The sequence below is a fragment of the Anolis carolinensis genome, chromosome 6 (assembly GCF_035594765.1).
Source record: "Anolis carolinensis isolate JA03-04 chromosome 6, rAnoCar3.1.pri, whole genome shotgun sequence".
Taxonomy (NCBI): domain Eukaryota; kingdom Metazoa; phylum Chordata; class Lepidosauria; order Squamata; family Dactyloidae; genus Anolis; species Anolis carolinensis.
Genome location: NC_085846.1, coordinates 12,061,886 through 12,078,688, shown reverse-complemented (window position 1 = coordinate 12,078,688; position 16,803 = coordinate 12,061,886). Strand labels below are relative to the sequence as shown.

Here is a 16,803-nt window from a genome sequence, read left to right as displayed (position 1 = left end):
AAACACGCTTACCACAACTTCAATATGATATTCTTCCAAATATTTAAACATTTTACCTTCATGTTACCTTCTCCTTCCTAAACTCTAGGCAGCTTCTCTAAAGTTCCCTAAACCACTACTACTAGGGATTAATGGTTATCATATCTTTTGCCATTTTGGCTGCCCTTCTCTGGGCACTCTCCAGCTTGTCCATATCCTTCTTGAACTGTGGTGCCCAGAACTGGACACAGTATTCCAGGTCTGTCTAAATACAATTAACATTTTAAATTATATTGTATTTGAATTGTATTTATTTTTAATAGGCAAGATTTAAATACCATTTATTTTATGTAATACTTTTGTATTGAGTCCCCTCAGGCAGATAGGGCAGGTTATAAATAAAGCATTATTATTATTATTATTATTACTACTACTACTACTACTTTGATATTGTATTTATTTCTTTAGTACATTAATGGTCTATGGTCAAAGCATTACTAAACTACTGCTGCTGCTGCTACTGCTACTACTACTACTACTACTTATTCCTTCCCAATATTCAAAAACAGGTATTGAAATGCAGACGCTGTTGGAGAAGATGCAGCTGCTGCTGGGATCGGAAATTGTTCATTGCTAAATGTCTGGCTGTCAAGACAGCTTAATTGCTGTCAGGCAGCTGTGACAGGGACCTCTGCCAGAAAAAGTGGTATTCCTACCTTCATTTGTAAACTGAAAAAATAACACATAATCCCCCCTCCACCTCTTCTTTAGGCTTCAGCATGTTGTAAATGACTAACTTGGTATGTAGCTAATGCTTTGGGTACTGAGTACAGTTTCAATTGCCTGATCTTCAAAATCAAATTACAGAGCAGGACAGTGAGGAGAAAGGAGACCCCACAATGATCCATGATGCAGAACATCTTCCTTTGAAAGAAGGCTTCAGGGTTTGAGAACAAGAGTTGACTAGGATTTGAATTCTGTGCCTACTTTCCTGGGAATGAGTCCTGCTGAAAGCAGTAGGACTTTCTGCATAGCTGGCATTGGTGTGATTGCTCTGCACAACTGTAGGGGAAATATGGGGAAGGCTTATAAAATTGGGGGTAGTTTTCTCTTCTAATAATAGAATTTGGGATCATCCAGTGAATTAAATCAGTATTTTGGCAGTATATTCTGGGAAAGGGGGACAATGTATGGTTGTTGCTGATTCTCCATTGAGTACTAGCCTTAGAAAGTAAGCCAAAAAATGAATAATGAGATTTCCTGGGTTAATTTTTGCTGGCAGACAGACAGGAACAGTTGATGGCCCTAAAAAGAAATTGGAATAGATTGGTGTGTGTGTGTGTGTGTATATATATATATATATATATATATATATATATATATATACACATACATACACACTATTAAGGAATTAGTCACTGTAGCTGTACGGCATCTCTGAGTTCAGAAGCGATGTGCCACTTACTGCTAGCAGCTGATAGCAAGAGCAGGAGGGAGCTGTTACTCTCATAACTTGTTTGTAGGCTTCATGGAGGACAGAACCCCAACCGGCAAGGTGCCTGGGGGATTCTGGGAGTTTATTTATTTATTTACATTATTTATATTCCGCCCTTCTCACCCCGAAGGGGACTCAGGGCGGATCACATTCAATGCCTTAACATAGAACAAAGACAAGACAAATGCGGGGCTCCGAGCTGGCTTCGAACTCATGACCTCTTGGTCAGAGTGATTTCTTGCAGCTGGCTGCAGCTGGTTGCTCAACAGCCTGCGCCACAGCTCGACAGCCTGCGCCCATGTAGTTTTGAACTACATGTTTTGTAGTTCAAAAACATATTTCTAGCTTTGACAGGTGCAATTTGGTTGGCCATTTTGAGAAATAGCATAATAAAATTGCCCGACCAGAGTTCTTCTTCCAAAACACTTTGTAATAATTATAATGTGCATAACTTGATAAGACTGATTTAATGATAGATTTATAACCCATTTTTCAAGGCAACTTTTTTGGGACAATTTATGCAACTTTCAGAATTAGAATACTGTCTGTATACAATTAAAACAGAATAACAGAGGAGCAGCAAATTCAGTGCTTGAGGAGGAGGAACTTTTTAAAAAAAACTTAGGAAAATACAAAGGTCTTTGCCTGGTGGCGAAAAGATAACTGGGATACCAGACGAACTTCCCTGGAGAAAGCATTCCAATAGTTAGCTATTTGCCTGCAGTGTGAGATCTAAAATCAGCCTTTCCCCTGGGGATGGGATGTGTGCCAAAAAAGAAAGAGTCTGATTTTAGGCAAAGTGACAAAAGACTTGGAGAACAAGGCATTTTCAACAAAATAGCCCAAAACAGGTGTGGATAATATAGGTTTGGGATGTGTCCATGGTTGCACTGTAAATCTTTCTGCTTTGAAAAACTAATGCAGGGCCAACATTTGTGCTGCCTGCTTCAGGGTTGTGCTTTTACATTCGGAAATGAAACAGAAATGTACAAAAACATTCAAAATCCCCAGTTCACTGTGTCTTTCTTTCCTTCTCTCTGGTGCTTTCTCTCATATTCACAAGAAAACAGAATTTATAATGAACCTCTCAAACATTCTATCTCTTGGGAGAGTGAACTGAAACACCCTTTGGGGGTGTGAGTAACATCTAGTTAGGGGGTGTTATGCATGCATTTTGCTGCTTTGCAGGTAGAGAAGGGCTTTGGCTTTCGGTTGCTAGGAGGGCTTCAAGGAGCTTGGCAGCTCCAGCCGTGCGTCAGGCCAGTCCCTTTGCTAGCTGCCTTGGCAGCGTGCCCTGGCTGTCTGTGTCAATAGCGCAGCCAGTGACTCAGGAGGTTGCAAAGCTCCGTGACGGGAACAGGGATGAATGGAGCCCTACAGCCAAGGTGGGGAACAGGAATGGGAGGAGGTGGAAAGGAGAAGAACAAGAAACGTGGCTCCAACAGGCAGGGGAGGAGAGGAAATACAGCCAAGAACCAGCTACCTGTGATGGTGGACTTCATCTGCAATCCACACGATGAAGGGGTGTATTTCTAAACCAACGTGTCTCCTCTTGTGTTGTTAACAGGGGAAATACATGATATATTGTAGCTACGCGTTGCCTGTATCCATGTGAGGGAATAAGGTCCAGCCCAAGACGTTTGCATCTAGCGTTAAAAATCCAGATTCCATCTTTGTTCTCATTGCATGCTTGTAACTCACACATGTGGGTCCAGTGGGAAGTCTTATTAAAGTGAAACTTGCTTCTTTCCTAGTTCATTTCAGTAGAGTTTTGTTCATGAGACTGGGATTCTGTCTGTAGGTCACATCTTTCTGTGTCCTGCTGTACTATACTTGCCTTGAGGCCCATTATTGAAAGAAAAGTGATATACTGTATAATAATTGCTGCAACTGTCTCAACTTCTAAGGGACAGTATCATTTTTGAGTCCTACTTCCAAGGACTCTACATTTGTCCTCTACATTTGTAGATTTGATTAAAATGTTCTCTAGGAACGTTTAGGTCCTCCAGTGCAACTCAATGGGCGACCTCTGCCAGACATTGACCATAGAATCATACTGCAGGACCCACAGAGAACACCTCTTAAAAATCACTTGGAAGTTGACCATAGACGTGCACTGAAGGACCTTGAGATCCAGACTTTTAAGGTGGGTTTTTTATTTACAATTTTTCTACTTCCACAGGGGTCTTGCACTGTAGTTGTAACTGTCCCTGTTTAATCATGTTTTCTACCAGTGATTACTTGAGCTTTTCTAGAAATTTTGACTGGGGAATATGAATGCTGTCATATTCATCTGGAGGTTATGAGGTTGGCAAGGCTGGGTTAGAGAGTCTTACCAATATAAATGTGTATTCTTCTTTGAATGACATTATGCATTGCTTCACTTAAAAATGTGGAAATGAGATTCTTCCGCTGAGTTAGACCCTGGACATCTGGGCCCTCTGTTCAACCCTTCTGGCACTTGGGGTTTCTGCCTGGTGGTGGGGAATGTTAATATGTTATCATCCTTTGTTACATATTTCATTGCTCAGTATTCATCTTCTTTCCAGTCTCAAGAAGTTAAATTGGACTGTGGGGAATGGATGGCCTCTTAACTTTTGTGCCTGTGCAAAATGGCTATGTTGTTGTCTTTGGCACAGACCACAGTTTCACAATTTGCTGCTGCTGAGTATTTTGAACTGTTTGTAACCTTCTGTCAGGATTATAAAATTTTGTTTCCTAATATATTTTTAACCAACAGGGCAAAATATGCCATTAACTTTTTAAAATCAGCTGAAGACCAGTCATTTGCAGAGTAAATGGATACAGTGCAAACTAGGCCCAGTACAGCATTTAGCAGTGTGAAAGATCAGGGTGTTGGGCAGTTTAGAAGCATATTGATTTTGAGAATTAGCATGTTTTATTTTTTATCATAATTATATTTTTCAAAATCCTCCAGATAGCACAGTCAATGGCCAAGAGTTTGGGAACCAAAAATAATATTTCCAAAATACTTATATTTCTATTTCATCACTTATTTCAAAATATAGTGAGCTATGCAGCAATGTCTGGGATTTTATTGTATAGAGTGGATTTGGTCTTCTGCTCCAACATCTTGCCTCAGTAGTATTATTTTTGAAGGAGTAGAAAGGTATGCCATGCTTTCTGTATCAACTGTCTGAGGCTCACAGATCTTGATGTTGCATAAACAGAGGGGAAACTTCCTTCCAAAGTCTAACTGCAATCCCTCTGCATAAATTGTGCAGATTTGGCACCAGGCCTTGCATGCTGCTCTTTCATTTTCAGGAAATAATTTTGGCAAGTAGGGAAGTGTGACACGTTTTCTCTCAGCAGTGAAGCCTTCCTGCCAACTGAGGTGACCAAGAGGCTGGAATCTACAGTCTTTTGACAGACTCAAAATCCTGATCCAATCTTTGCTGTTCCCTTCTCCCTCTAGCTTGCGACCCTGAAAACCAAAAGACAGATTTAAGGGTCACTAGATTTGAAACCAAAAGGCCCAGAAAACATGGGGTTTCTTGGGTCTTTGAACTCAGGACAGCTTTGAATTGGTGTTGTGATTTGAAAAAGGCCTTTGTGACTCAGACTTCTTGTACAACCATTTTAAGTTCAATGCTGCATGTACATGTATGGGATTCGTTTGCTACATGACTAGATATTATGCAACTTGACAGCCAAGGATCCTTTATAATATTCATTATTCTCAAAAATTATTTTTTCCAATGAAAGAAAGAAGAACTACATCTTCAGAAGCCTTCCGTGGGAGCAGATCTTACCTAAAAGAAGGCAATTCTCTGTCCACATCAGTGGAAACTGATGGAGGCAGAGTTTGCTGACATCTAGCAATTCAGGGGAAGAATTTGGTTATGCTTGTTATGCAAGGGAATGGGGCCTGGGCACAAATGTATTTATTTAGAGATGTTTAATATAAGCACGTGTGGGCAGCAAACTGCTAAAAGTGGTTGTTGAAAACTTGCCTGCAAGGCTACAGTACATTAACTATACCATACTGCAGGTTCTTTTAGTCTGCATGACATATGCTACCTACTTATTTGCAGTCTTTTTAAAAAAAATGCTATATTCACAGTTCTTTTTGTTTTCTTTTGTAGCCTTGTCCATTACGTATATCATTCTCTATGAAAAAGAGATACCAGGTTAGAAATCTGGAGGATAAAGCATCATGTGACCTTTTCTTCTATGTTTAACGTAATAGGTTCTGAGAACCATATACCATGACTCTGGGAGATAAGTGCCATTTGCACCCCTCCATCCCAGGCAGGGAAATGTTTTGGACCAGTTTTGATCACAAAAGTTTCCAGTCTCCTTGGAGATGCAAAGATGAGTGGAATGGTGAATGTATTCACTGTGTTGCTGTTGCTTTTTTTCTGTGCTGGTGGGAAATATTGTTTCCCATTAGGACTGAAACTGGTAAAATTATCTTTGGGAGATTAAAACCAACAATTTCTGACAGCAAATTAATTTTGTTAACTGATTGCTGTTTGTCAGGCCTGCTGGTGTACAAATGAAACATGCACTATTTTTGCTCCTGATAAAATTGTTCTGATTATTATTATAGGTTTATTCTTTTAAAGGTTACAGAATTCCTTTGCACTCAGTTTTAATATGGTATTATCCTTCTTTGCCCTCCTTACATGTTTCAATGTTTTTACTACCTTGTCAACATTGTGAAGGTATTAATTTCCTGCAGCTACATTTCAGCAGTTTGTATGCATTTATTTTGGAATACAACTCCTAAAATCCCACGACCATTGTAAACCCAGCCCACCTCCCCAAGCTATTCGGGTCTTGTTTCCATTCTAGTACTGCAGTTGCTCCTGAACTTGTTGAGACAGATTTGGAGCTGAGCCTGCAAACATTTAGCCTGCAGACCTCGCTTTCAGTGTTCTGCCTTATTCCCACACATAACCCCCCCTCTTGCGTTGTTCTGTCTGCATGCTCAACCGCGCACAAATTATGCAACCAGTGACCTTTCACCCACACCCCAATTTCACAGACAAACCAGCCCAATAAGTATAATTCATGAGGATGTGCATTTTGTTTTCCTCCGGCAGGGGGCAATGTCTCATTCTTTCATGCAGCAAGAAATCATCCAAAGCAGGAACACTCTTGTCAGCCAAAGGACATAATCACACACGCACACAGCCGGGCAGCGCATAGCAGCAACACAGATCCCATACTCTATAAGAAGATAGCCTTGTACTGATCTGAACAAGCATCAACTTCTGCCACCTCTGGGAGCATTACCTAGGTTCTCCATGTGCCCTGAAATATGCCAAGTCGTTATTATAATTATATTCCGAACAATGAGGTGGGGGTGAGTTAGTAGGATTTGTTGCTTTACTTCAGATACATGACAATAGATTCCAGATTTGAATAATTCTCCATGATCAAAAATCATAGTCATAAAACTGTCAGTGCATTGAGGAAGAGTTAACTCTGACTCTTTCTTTACTATGATGGCTTTCTATCTGCAAGGAATTTTGGACATTGGAGGCCATTCAAAAATTTGGTCAGCCATTTGACACATGAAGCAACCCAGTCTATTCTTCCACATCCTCACTTGACCTCCTCATGCTACTCTATCTTTAGATGTTAGTGAGACAAGTAATTGAATTGTCAGATTTATTTTTTTTCTTTTCATCATACATCTTTAGGATTAGAGTAGCAACCAGTTGGTATTACAGAAGCCATCCAACTGTTTTGTTTTTAGTCTGTTTTCAATTGCAGTCTTTCTTGGTTTCTCTGATTTTTTCCCTTTTCACCAAAACCCAGTGAGTTAAGTTTTTTTTAATTGTGCCAGAAGCGACTTGAGAACATACTTCAAATTGCTTCTGGTGTGAAAGAATTGGCCATCTACAGAAACGTTGTCCAGGGGATGCCCGGGAGGCTTCTCTCATGTCCCCGCAAGCTAGAGCTGACAGATGGGAGCTCACCCCATCTTGTGGATTTGAACCAACAACCTTCAGGTCAGCAGCCCATCTGGCACAAGAATTTAACCCATTGTGCCACTGTGGTTCCATGAGTTAAGTGATGAGTAACCACATTGAGTAGCAGATTTAAATATATCTCCACAATTTAAATTGAGCCATTATACCATACTGTCTCTTTTGCTGATGTCAAGATATGCTGTCATAGAATCAGATTTGGAAGAAACCACAAGAGCCATCAATTTGAGCCCCCTTCCATACAGGGACACACACCAAAGCACTTCTGATAGATGGCCATCCATAATAGTACTTGTTTGTCAACAAATATATGCCAAACTCAAATCTGATTCACTGTCATATTATGTGGTTCCTTAATGTACATTAGGGATTATCTGCATGTGTCATTTTTTTACCCTTAAGGGCTAGAAATCTGCTTTTAATTTTAAGATGAAATACTCAGAATGCTGACTTCTGTGCCTCATGCCAAGTTCTCTCTATATTTGGTGCCACTGATAAATGCACAGAGCTTCTGGATGTAAATATTCTTAGTGTACACCTCCCTTAACAAAGTAGATGCATTCCTGTGATTTCTTTTTTATCGGAAAATTTGGTACCAGAGGGTTTAGGTTCCTTCAAGATGGCTGAACACATTTCAGCAGACATTTTGTTCAAAACTAACAGCCTGGTTAACTGAGCCTTGCACCAGTAAAGAAAAATATATTGAATCTTGTAGAAATCACTTAGAGCCTTCTGAAATGTATGACTTTTTCTTTCATACACTTCCACTTTTCTCAGTAGGATTGGCTGCAGCAGAATAGCATTCTATCCCAGCTTAAGCTTTATGGGAGTGTTTTGTTTACTGAAAATTTTGGTGCTGCAGCAAAATAAAAATATATATATTTTAAAAAATCACTCTTTTAAAATTGTAACTGCAGTGATAACTAACTACTTGCATCCATTTCACCTGGCTGGAGGATTCTAGGGGTTGCAGTCCCAAAATAACTTTCTGAGCTGTGGTTAGAATAGTAACTGCAGCTGTTTTTGAAAATATTTCTCAAACTCTGGTCATTGCTTTCTGCTGTTTCTAATTAGCAAAAATGTATTCTTGATGAGAGAAAAAGCGGGGTATAAATAAACATAATATCCCGATATCACCATGGGACCACACCCAGTTAACAGCTGGTTTGCCATTTATGTCCACAGTCTAGAACAGGGGTCCCCAAACTAAGGCCCGCCCTCAGTTTTATAATATAATATTTTTATATCAGTTTTAATAATATAATATATTGTATATACATATAATATTGATAATAATATTATGTTATACAATATAACTAATAATACCATATAATAATATTAATTATATGTTATATATTACGTATTATAAAATAGAATAGTGGTATAGTTCAATATAGTAATATATAATGCTAATATTGTGCTATACTAATAATATAATATATTGTATGTACATACAGCTGCTCTGAGTCCCCTTCAGGGTGGGCAGGGTGGGATATAAATGTAGTAAATAAATGCAGTAAATAAATAATTAATTTTAGACTTAGGCTTGGCCAAAGTCTGAAATGACTTGAAGGCACATAACAACAACAATCCTAATTAACTCGACTTTCTCATTAGCCAGTAGCAGGCCCACACTTTCCATTGAAATCCTAATAGGTTTATGTTGGTTAAAATTGTTTTCATTTTTAAATATTGTATTCTTTCGTTGTTGTTATTGTTGCACTACAAATAAGACATGTGCAGTATGCATAGGAATTTTTTTTTTCAAATGATAATTCGGCCCCTCAACAGTCTGAAGGATTGTGGACTGGCCCTCTGCTTAAAAAGTTTTGAGACCCCTGGTCTAGAACATATATCCATCAAGTTACTGAGCTAGCCCAGAACATCTATCTCTGTGGAGTTTCCTTGTGCCTCTGTCTTTTCCCAACATCTCATGATAAGAAAAAAACAAAACTTGAACAAATGTCTGGAAAAACTGCCCATCACTTAGCATCCACTCGTGACCATTTTCATGGCTTAGGTGTCCTAGATAAGTTAATGTACTTTGTACATCAATTGCTAGTAACTATCAGGTTACTTGAAGTAAGGATTGCAAGACCCCTGATCCTTTTCATACATACTGCTTCCAAATCAGATGGCCTTCTCTTGACTTTTCCTGCCTCATACATACGTTTACATTTGCCTGTTGAAATTCATTGTGCTAGCTTTGACCAGCCAGCCTATCTGTTAAGTCAACTTGAAGACTGTTTTCTGAGATTTTTGTTACCATTCCCTGTTGGGTGTCTTCTGCAGATCTGGTGAGCATCTCTTCTTTTCCTTCATGTAGGTGAGCAACATTGGGCCCAAAGCAGAATCCTATACTCCAATTGTCCTATGCCCCAATGTTCCAAAACCCAATAGTCAGTTCTACCCAAGACACCAAGGAACCATTGGTGAGCTTTCTTTGGGCTCAGCACATCCTCCAGCTATAAATCCACATCTTCCACATTTCCCCAGTTTTTCTATGAGAATATCACAGGGGACTCTGTAAAATACCTTACTATAATCCAGATGTACTGTATGACATCATAACCCTGATCTACCAAATTTGTAACTTTATCAGAATAGAGAGAGAAGATTAGCCTAGTACAGTTTGTTTTTGAGAAATACAGCCTAGCTGCCAGTAATCACAGTCATCTTCCTTTTGTAATCCTCTGTATTTTCCTAATATTTCTTCTGTTTTTTTTTTAAACTATAAAAGGTTTGGTGGTGGTGGTGGTGGTGGTGAACCTTGAGTAGCTACATAATGCTTCTCAATTGGTAAGGCTAGGAGATGCCCATTTTGAGGTGTGTGCTGTAAGAATTGTGTTAATTTTACTCTACTCTTTCAGTTCATGTTTATGTTTTAGGTGGATATACTGATCTGCATTATTCACTTTAAACATGGTGCCCCATGAATAAAAGCTCTTCTATATACCTGTAAATGATCTAGTGCAGTCTCTGCGCAAATGATGTCTTTGCTAGATTTCCAACCTTTAGGGATTTTTCCTTCATAGACATGTCTACCAAGATAGCTGCTTGCCTAGGAGAGGATGCTGAAGCTTAGAATAACCCACTCTGGTTCACATAGGGGTTTCAGAAAATATGTTGGCTGTTACCATAGTTCATGTCAATGAGTGAATGACCCAACACACCTCTTTTGCAAGTAAATGTGGCTGAAATTGGGAACACATTCATGGGAAGTTTGTCTGCCACTAATTTCCCAGTTAAGAAATTCATTGACTGAGTTTTAAATGGGTGGCTAAGGTTCCTCCTGAAAGCACTAGTGAAAAACCTGCCTTTCTCAAATTGGCCCCTTCCAGATGTGGCCACAAATAGCAATGTCTTTCATTGTGACAATCCACACATTTGCTTCCCCAAGGAGAAGCCAAAACTTCAGACACTGTGTTGACTAGTAACTGTTCATTACACCTACCACTGGAATCACTGGGTTGCTGTGAGTTTTACAGGCTATATGGCCATGCTCCAGAAGCATTTTCTCCTGATGCTTCACTCACATCTATGGCAGGCATCCTCAGAGGAGTGAGGTATATTGGAAACTAGACAAGGGAGATTTATATATCTGTGAAAGGTATACTTGAAACTTGAAACATTTCTCATAACCTTACAAGTTGAAGGAACTAACCATTCTCTGCTGGTTCTTTTTAAAAATCACTTGAATCTGTGGTCAAAAAAAATCTTAAAACTTAAAATGGGGAAAACAAATCACCCTCAGTCTGAGCAACTTTATTTTGAAGCACAATCTAGGTTGCCTTGGGCAACAAAAAGTTGCCTTTAGTGAAGTGTACTGGCAAGCAGATGCGGAATGGAGCATGTCGTCCTTTCTATCTAAGCTAGTGAATTTTTTTGCCACTCTAGTAAATTTGGTTGGCTTTTTTTTTACAAGGCAGCTGTACACCTTAAAGAATAGATGTATTTCTTCCGACCTATTTTTCCATGGCTCAGGACCTTTTTATCATGCTGATTAATGCATTGGAATCTAAAAAGGGGAAAAGTAAATGCTGTGTTTTAAAATATTTAATTGTGATACTTACAGTCCACTTCTCCATGTGCAGTCTCTTTGCTGGGTCTATACCAGGCATGGGCAAACTTAGGCCCTCCAGGTGTTTTGGACTTCAACTCCCACAATTCTTAACAGCCTCAGACCCCTTCCTTTTCCTCTTCAGCCGCTTAAGCAGCTGAGGGAGAAAAGGAAGGGGCCTGAGGCTGTTAGGAATTGTGGGAGTTGAAGTCCAAAACACCTGGAGGGAGGTTCCAAGTTTGCCTATGCCTGGTCTATACCATTTGAAATTAAGTAGTTTAATAGCCATAAATTGTCCTGGATTGTCCTTCTCTCCCCATTTCTCCATTCTGGGAAGTAAATCTGTGTTCACTTATCTCAAGTGAGTTTCATGAGAGGAAGCTCTGATTCCAGAGGAAATCAATGCCAAGAGGCCAGGCCACCTGCCATCAGAGGAAGCATCCCTTGCTCAGGTTGCTCCCCTTCTCTGAGCCAGACTACAACTCCCATAGCCCCTTGGGTGGGAGGGGGCACAATGAGCATGCCCAGGCTCTGACTTCTGCCTCCCGCCTCCTCTCCTGCGTCCTCCCACCCTGCTCTGCTGCATCAGCACCAGCCTCTCTCCATCCTTAGAGCATCTTTCTCCTCCCAGCTTGACTGAGCAGGGAAGCTCCGTTTTATCCATTACTGCAATTACCAGTAACCTCCCCCCTCTCTCTCCCCCCACCCCCAACCTTCAGCCTGCTCCTCCTCCACCCCAAAGAAGAGGGGTTCTTGCCAGCTTCCCTGTCTCTCTGCTGTGCCACAGGGAAGGTGGGGAAGAAAACCCACTGAGGACTCGCAACCTCACAAGGAAGCGCAATGAAGGATCGTACCCAGGAGCTGAGAAGTGTAAGATACCATTTCTTTTCTCTCCCCCTCTTACTTGTGTATGTGTTGGGGGATTCTCTTTCCCACCTTCTTCTGCAGCACAGAAGGTGGTGGGAAGATAACCAATGTCCTTAAAATGTATTTTTAACAAATATCTCTACCTCTGGTCATTTTGTATTTTATGAAACTATCTCTAATTTCTAATGGCCAAGAATGCAGTGAGGAGAACACAGTATGGCTAAATGGCGACTGGGATAGGGAAAAGGGAGGTTTGATTGTGAGCTAGCTAAATTGCTAGTGGGATTAGTGAAGAGGATGTCTTCAATTTCCAAAATGGGGGATAGCAGGTTTGGATTGGGGGCTCATCTCTCTGTAGTGAAGGCAAAGGAGCTGGTGGTAACATTTTGGTGATGGGGAATCTCTCCAGAGAACAATGTTGTTATGATAAATGTAGGGGTGGAGGGAGGATTTCAGCAGGTTTCTCCAATCCCCTGAAGTGTTGGGGGAAAGGGAAGATTTCAATCCATTCTCCCCACCAATGCAGCCTGTAGACATGGGAGGGGGCTGTTAATTTTTATAGGTCACCCAATTCCTCCCCTTCTCAAGGAGGGATGCAGTTGGAGAGAAAGTGCCGTTCCACACAGCCATATAACCCAAAATATCAAGGCAGAATAACCCACACGATCTGCTTTGAACTGGAATATCCGAGTCCACATTTCCATGAATCCTAGTTCAAAGCAGATAATGTGGGATTTTATTCAGCTGTGTTGAAGGAGCCTAAGGATAAATCCTTAAAACATCAAATATGTCAGGAAGTGTGTAAGTGGGGGTAAGGAGGAAGAACTTTCTCATTGCTCCCCCTTTCAGCAGTTTGTTGGGAAAAGGATTGAGAAATTCTCCTTCCTCCTCCCTTTTTTGCAGGGGGAGGGGAGAGATGCCTGGCGGTTGAGTCCAAATGGAGATGATAGATTTTGTCTGAAGGGAAGAGGGTATGTGGGTGAGGGGAGAGAGATTTATATATCGTAATGCGTTAATGCCATTTTTTGATTAGCATGAAGTGAAAGTGGTATTACCCAGTGATTGAGGAGGAAATCATTTCCAAGATCTCCCCTCATAACTGCCATTTTATAAGATAGCACCTTCCATATGAACCTCTATGCCCCAGTCTGCCTCCCCCTCCCATTCTTTTCTGGTTTGCTGAGATAGAATGTGACTCTCATTTCTATTTAAGCCTGGAGACACATTGCAAATCTTGGGCTTCAGTTCCCTCCCTCCAGTTTCCCCCTCCCTTTCCCATGGAGTCATTCATATAAATCATTTGCAGTCTGTACGTAAAGCAATGAGAAATGACGGGGTGGAGGGAGGTAGGAAAAATGGGGTGACCAAATGGGAGGGAGTCACTTTCTTGGAGCCATCTCCTGTCTTGCTGATCTCAAGTTGAGATGATTAGGGATCTTCCATTTGCACATCTTTGTATACATATAGTCAAGTCACTTTTCTTCAAAATCATATATATATATATGTATGTATATTTGGACAGTTATACTGCAGTTATATGTGTATGCTTTTCTGTGCCATCTTTTGCTTTGAATATTAGAAATGTTATTTCTCTTTGTGTTCAACATGGACTCTTCTCATTGGAATAGATATATTTTGGAAGTGGCTGGGAGTTAGAGGATGCACATAGTTTTTTGCACTATTTTTGCCAAATCATTTGGGCTCCCTCCCCCTGCATTTGTGTGCATTTAGGGGTGGGCTTGCTTAATGGAAAAATAAGCTTTCTAGAGTAAATGTGTGACAGTTCTATCCATGGATTGAGAAATCAGAAAAACAACCCTTGCTCCTAACAATTTAATTGCAATTCTGGTGAAATAATTCAGTGACCTTTCCCAGAATTGCATGGTAGTTGTCCCCGCAAGCTTTGTATTTTGCCTTTCAGATTAAAATGTGTAAGAGAGAGAGAGAGAGAGAGAGAGAGAGAGGGAGGGAGGGAGATGTTTAATAATCACCATTCCCATTGCTTCCATCTTCAAAGACAAGAGAGTTGAGCTATTCTTCCCCACTTCTTTTTTTAAAGGGGGGATTTCATGTTATATACAGTTACAGTAAAAACATTGTGATATGTGTGTACATGTGTATAAATATATAGATATAAGTGTGCAGCTCCTCCCCTCTCCTGCTTTTGCCCTCCCCTTTATTCTGCATGGATTAAAAAAACAGACATGATACAGTGGATATGCATACAGACTCCAGTTCTGGGAATATCTTTGGTGGATGCTTACATTGGGTGATGGTGGTGTGATCTACCTTAGATCTGCAGAAGACAAATTGAGGAGGAGAAAACCCAACCAAATAAATCCTTTCTCTCCCTACTCCCCACAAAGAAATCTCCTCTTTGCCAGCGGGCAGAGAATGGGTTCCAACATTTCTGCCTACCCTTCTGGCTGGGCAAGAGAAAATGGCATTTGCTTTATCGTTGGCGCATTGTGCATTGAAGGGGGGGTTATGATGGAGGAGACGGTTTTGCTGCAGGAGCCAAAGGCTGTGTGTATGTGTGTATGTCTCTCTCTCTTCCTCTCCCCCTTTCCTTTAACCCCCACCCTACGCCTCTTCTCAGTGTTGATCGTGTTGGTAGCTGAATGCAGTAGAATAGAAAGCATGCACAAACACTGACACAGAGAGAGAAGGAGAGAGAGATGTGGAGTGGAGGGGGAAAAGAGATAGAATGGTTATAAAAGCATGTGTGTTGGCAGAAAGGAGGGGGCTGGTAGCACCAAATGTGGTGACAGTCAATCTAGTGGGGGCAGGCAGGAAAATGCACCCCCTAAGGCAGTCCGTAGGATGTGTGAGCTTACAGAATACTGCAATCCTCAGTCAGGTTATTCAGCCCTTGAAGGTAGAGGGAGAATTCCTTTGCAAGTATGATAAACCAGTGGGGGAAAATCCCCTTTTTGCAAAGTCTGTTTCTTTCCTCCTGAGCTGTTTTAGTCCAACCCAACCTCAGCAAAGTGCATCAAATCTCCCTTCTCTACAGTGCCACTGGGGATGGGGATGTGGAGGGGGCTCTGTCATAAGTGCTTCTGAAAAGGTTCTCAAGTTCAGGGTATGGAGACCTTCCAAGGAAAGGGACTTCCACAGTTGTGGTGCAGCCACAGGTTCATTGCAGTGGGTTACTTGCAATAGGTTTGATTGCAGTGGATGAGAGGCAACAGTTGCTCTGGAAAGGAAGAGTCCCCTTTCTACGCACAGACACAACACACCAGATTAAAGCTGGTTTGCATTCAGTTCCCAAGAGTCCCATAAAACAGTCACCCTTTGCAGCTCCCTCTGAATTCTTGATCTTTATTAAGCATCAGCAGTGCTTGAAAAGCATTGCACAGCATACCCAGAAGGCTTGCCATGTGCAGAAAATATATGTAACCAGATTGGGGAGATTCATGGATTGAAATGTGAGGAGCGAGGCTCAGGTGGAAAGAATCAGATGGCAGGTGGAGACGCAGGTAAGCTGAGATTTTGTTGAAGGTCTTAAGGAGGGACTTGAAGGAGGAGAAGAATGGAAAAAGCTGTTTTGAAGTTTGGCAAACTTAAGGAGACAAAGCAGGGCCGTATAGCAGATTAAAGTATTTGAATTTTATTTTAAAGTAATGGGTGTAAGGAGATAGACTCAAGCTGAAGGGTGATTCCTTTTCCTTTTTATCTGAATAACGTGTACCTTGGTTTTCTTTGCTAGTCATACATTTGAAACAATTAAAAAAAGAACAACAAAGAATGAGCAAAAGGTGTCTCCTTCCAAGAGTAAACAGTTAAAATAAAGGTCTAAATTCCAATTTAACAGTGACAAGCACAATTCTATGAATAACTGTTAAAAATATACAGTAATGTTATAGAACCAGACAAGCCAAGTGCTTTTTGAACAGGAGAACTTTTCTCCATTGGTGATTGAAAGAGTAATTCCAGATCTCTCTGGGGAGAGCATTTTACAAAGTCAGTTTGGCTACGCAGAAGGCCTACCCACCTCCCCGGCTTCACAGGCACCTAAGACAAGATCCTATGGAGGCAGCCCATAATATGCCCTGGTCGCAGCTCAATAAGAACTTCAAAGAACCTGACAATGCGTCCAGGAACAGCCAGCTAATGCTACCTGAAGATCAGTCTAATACTCTATCTAATAATCTGGCAGATACATTTTGCAATAGCTGAAGTTGTTCATATTTTTAAAGAATGGCCCTCATTGAGGTTGATGACTGTAGTCTAGCCTGGAGGTTACTGGAGTAGGAATGATTGTGGCAATGTCCAGTTTACCCAGAGAGAGTCATAGATGGTTCACCAGCTGAAGCTGGTAGAAAGCCTCAAAATTCAGCACTTGTATTCTGGTTCATATTGCAAATTTAAGCACTCTAAAATTTGAATTTCCAAGAAAAGAAGTATCTAGAGGTGCAATTAGAAGAAAAAGACAG

The 16,803-nt window shown here is 40.8% G+C and overlaps 1 protein-coding gene across 1 annotated transcript in view; it reads left to right on the top strand.

The window, feature by feature from the left end:
• Positions 1 to 12,056: 12,056 nt before the first annotated feature.
• The window catches only part of stx1b (syntaxin 1B), a 63,359-nt gene continuing 58,612 nt past the window's right edge, over positions 12,057 to 16,803 (top strand). Inside the window, exon 1 of the mRNA XM_008115401.3 lies at positions 12,057 to 12,367. Within this exon, the coding sequence (XP_008113608.1) occupies positions 12,338 to 12,367 (30 nt within the window). The 5' untranslated portion in view covers positions 12,057 to 12,337. The remainder of the gene's footprint in view (positions 12,368 to 16,803) is intronic.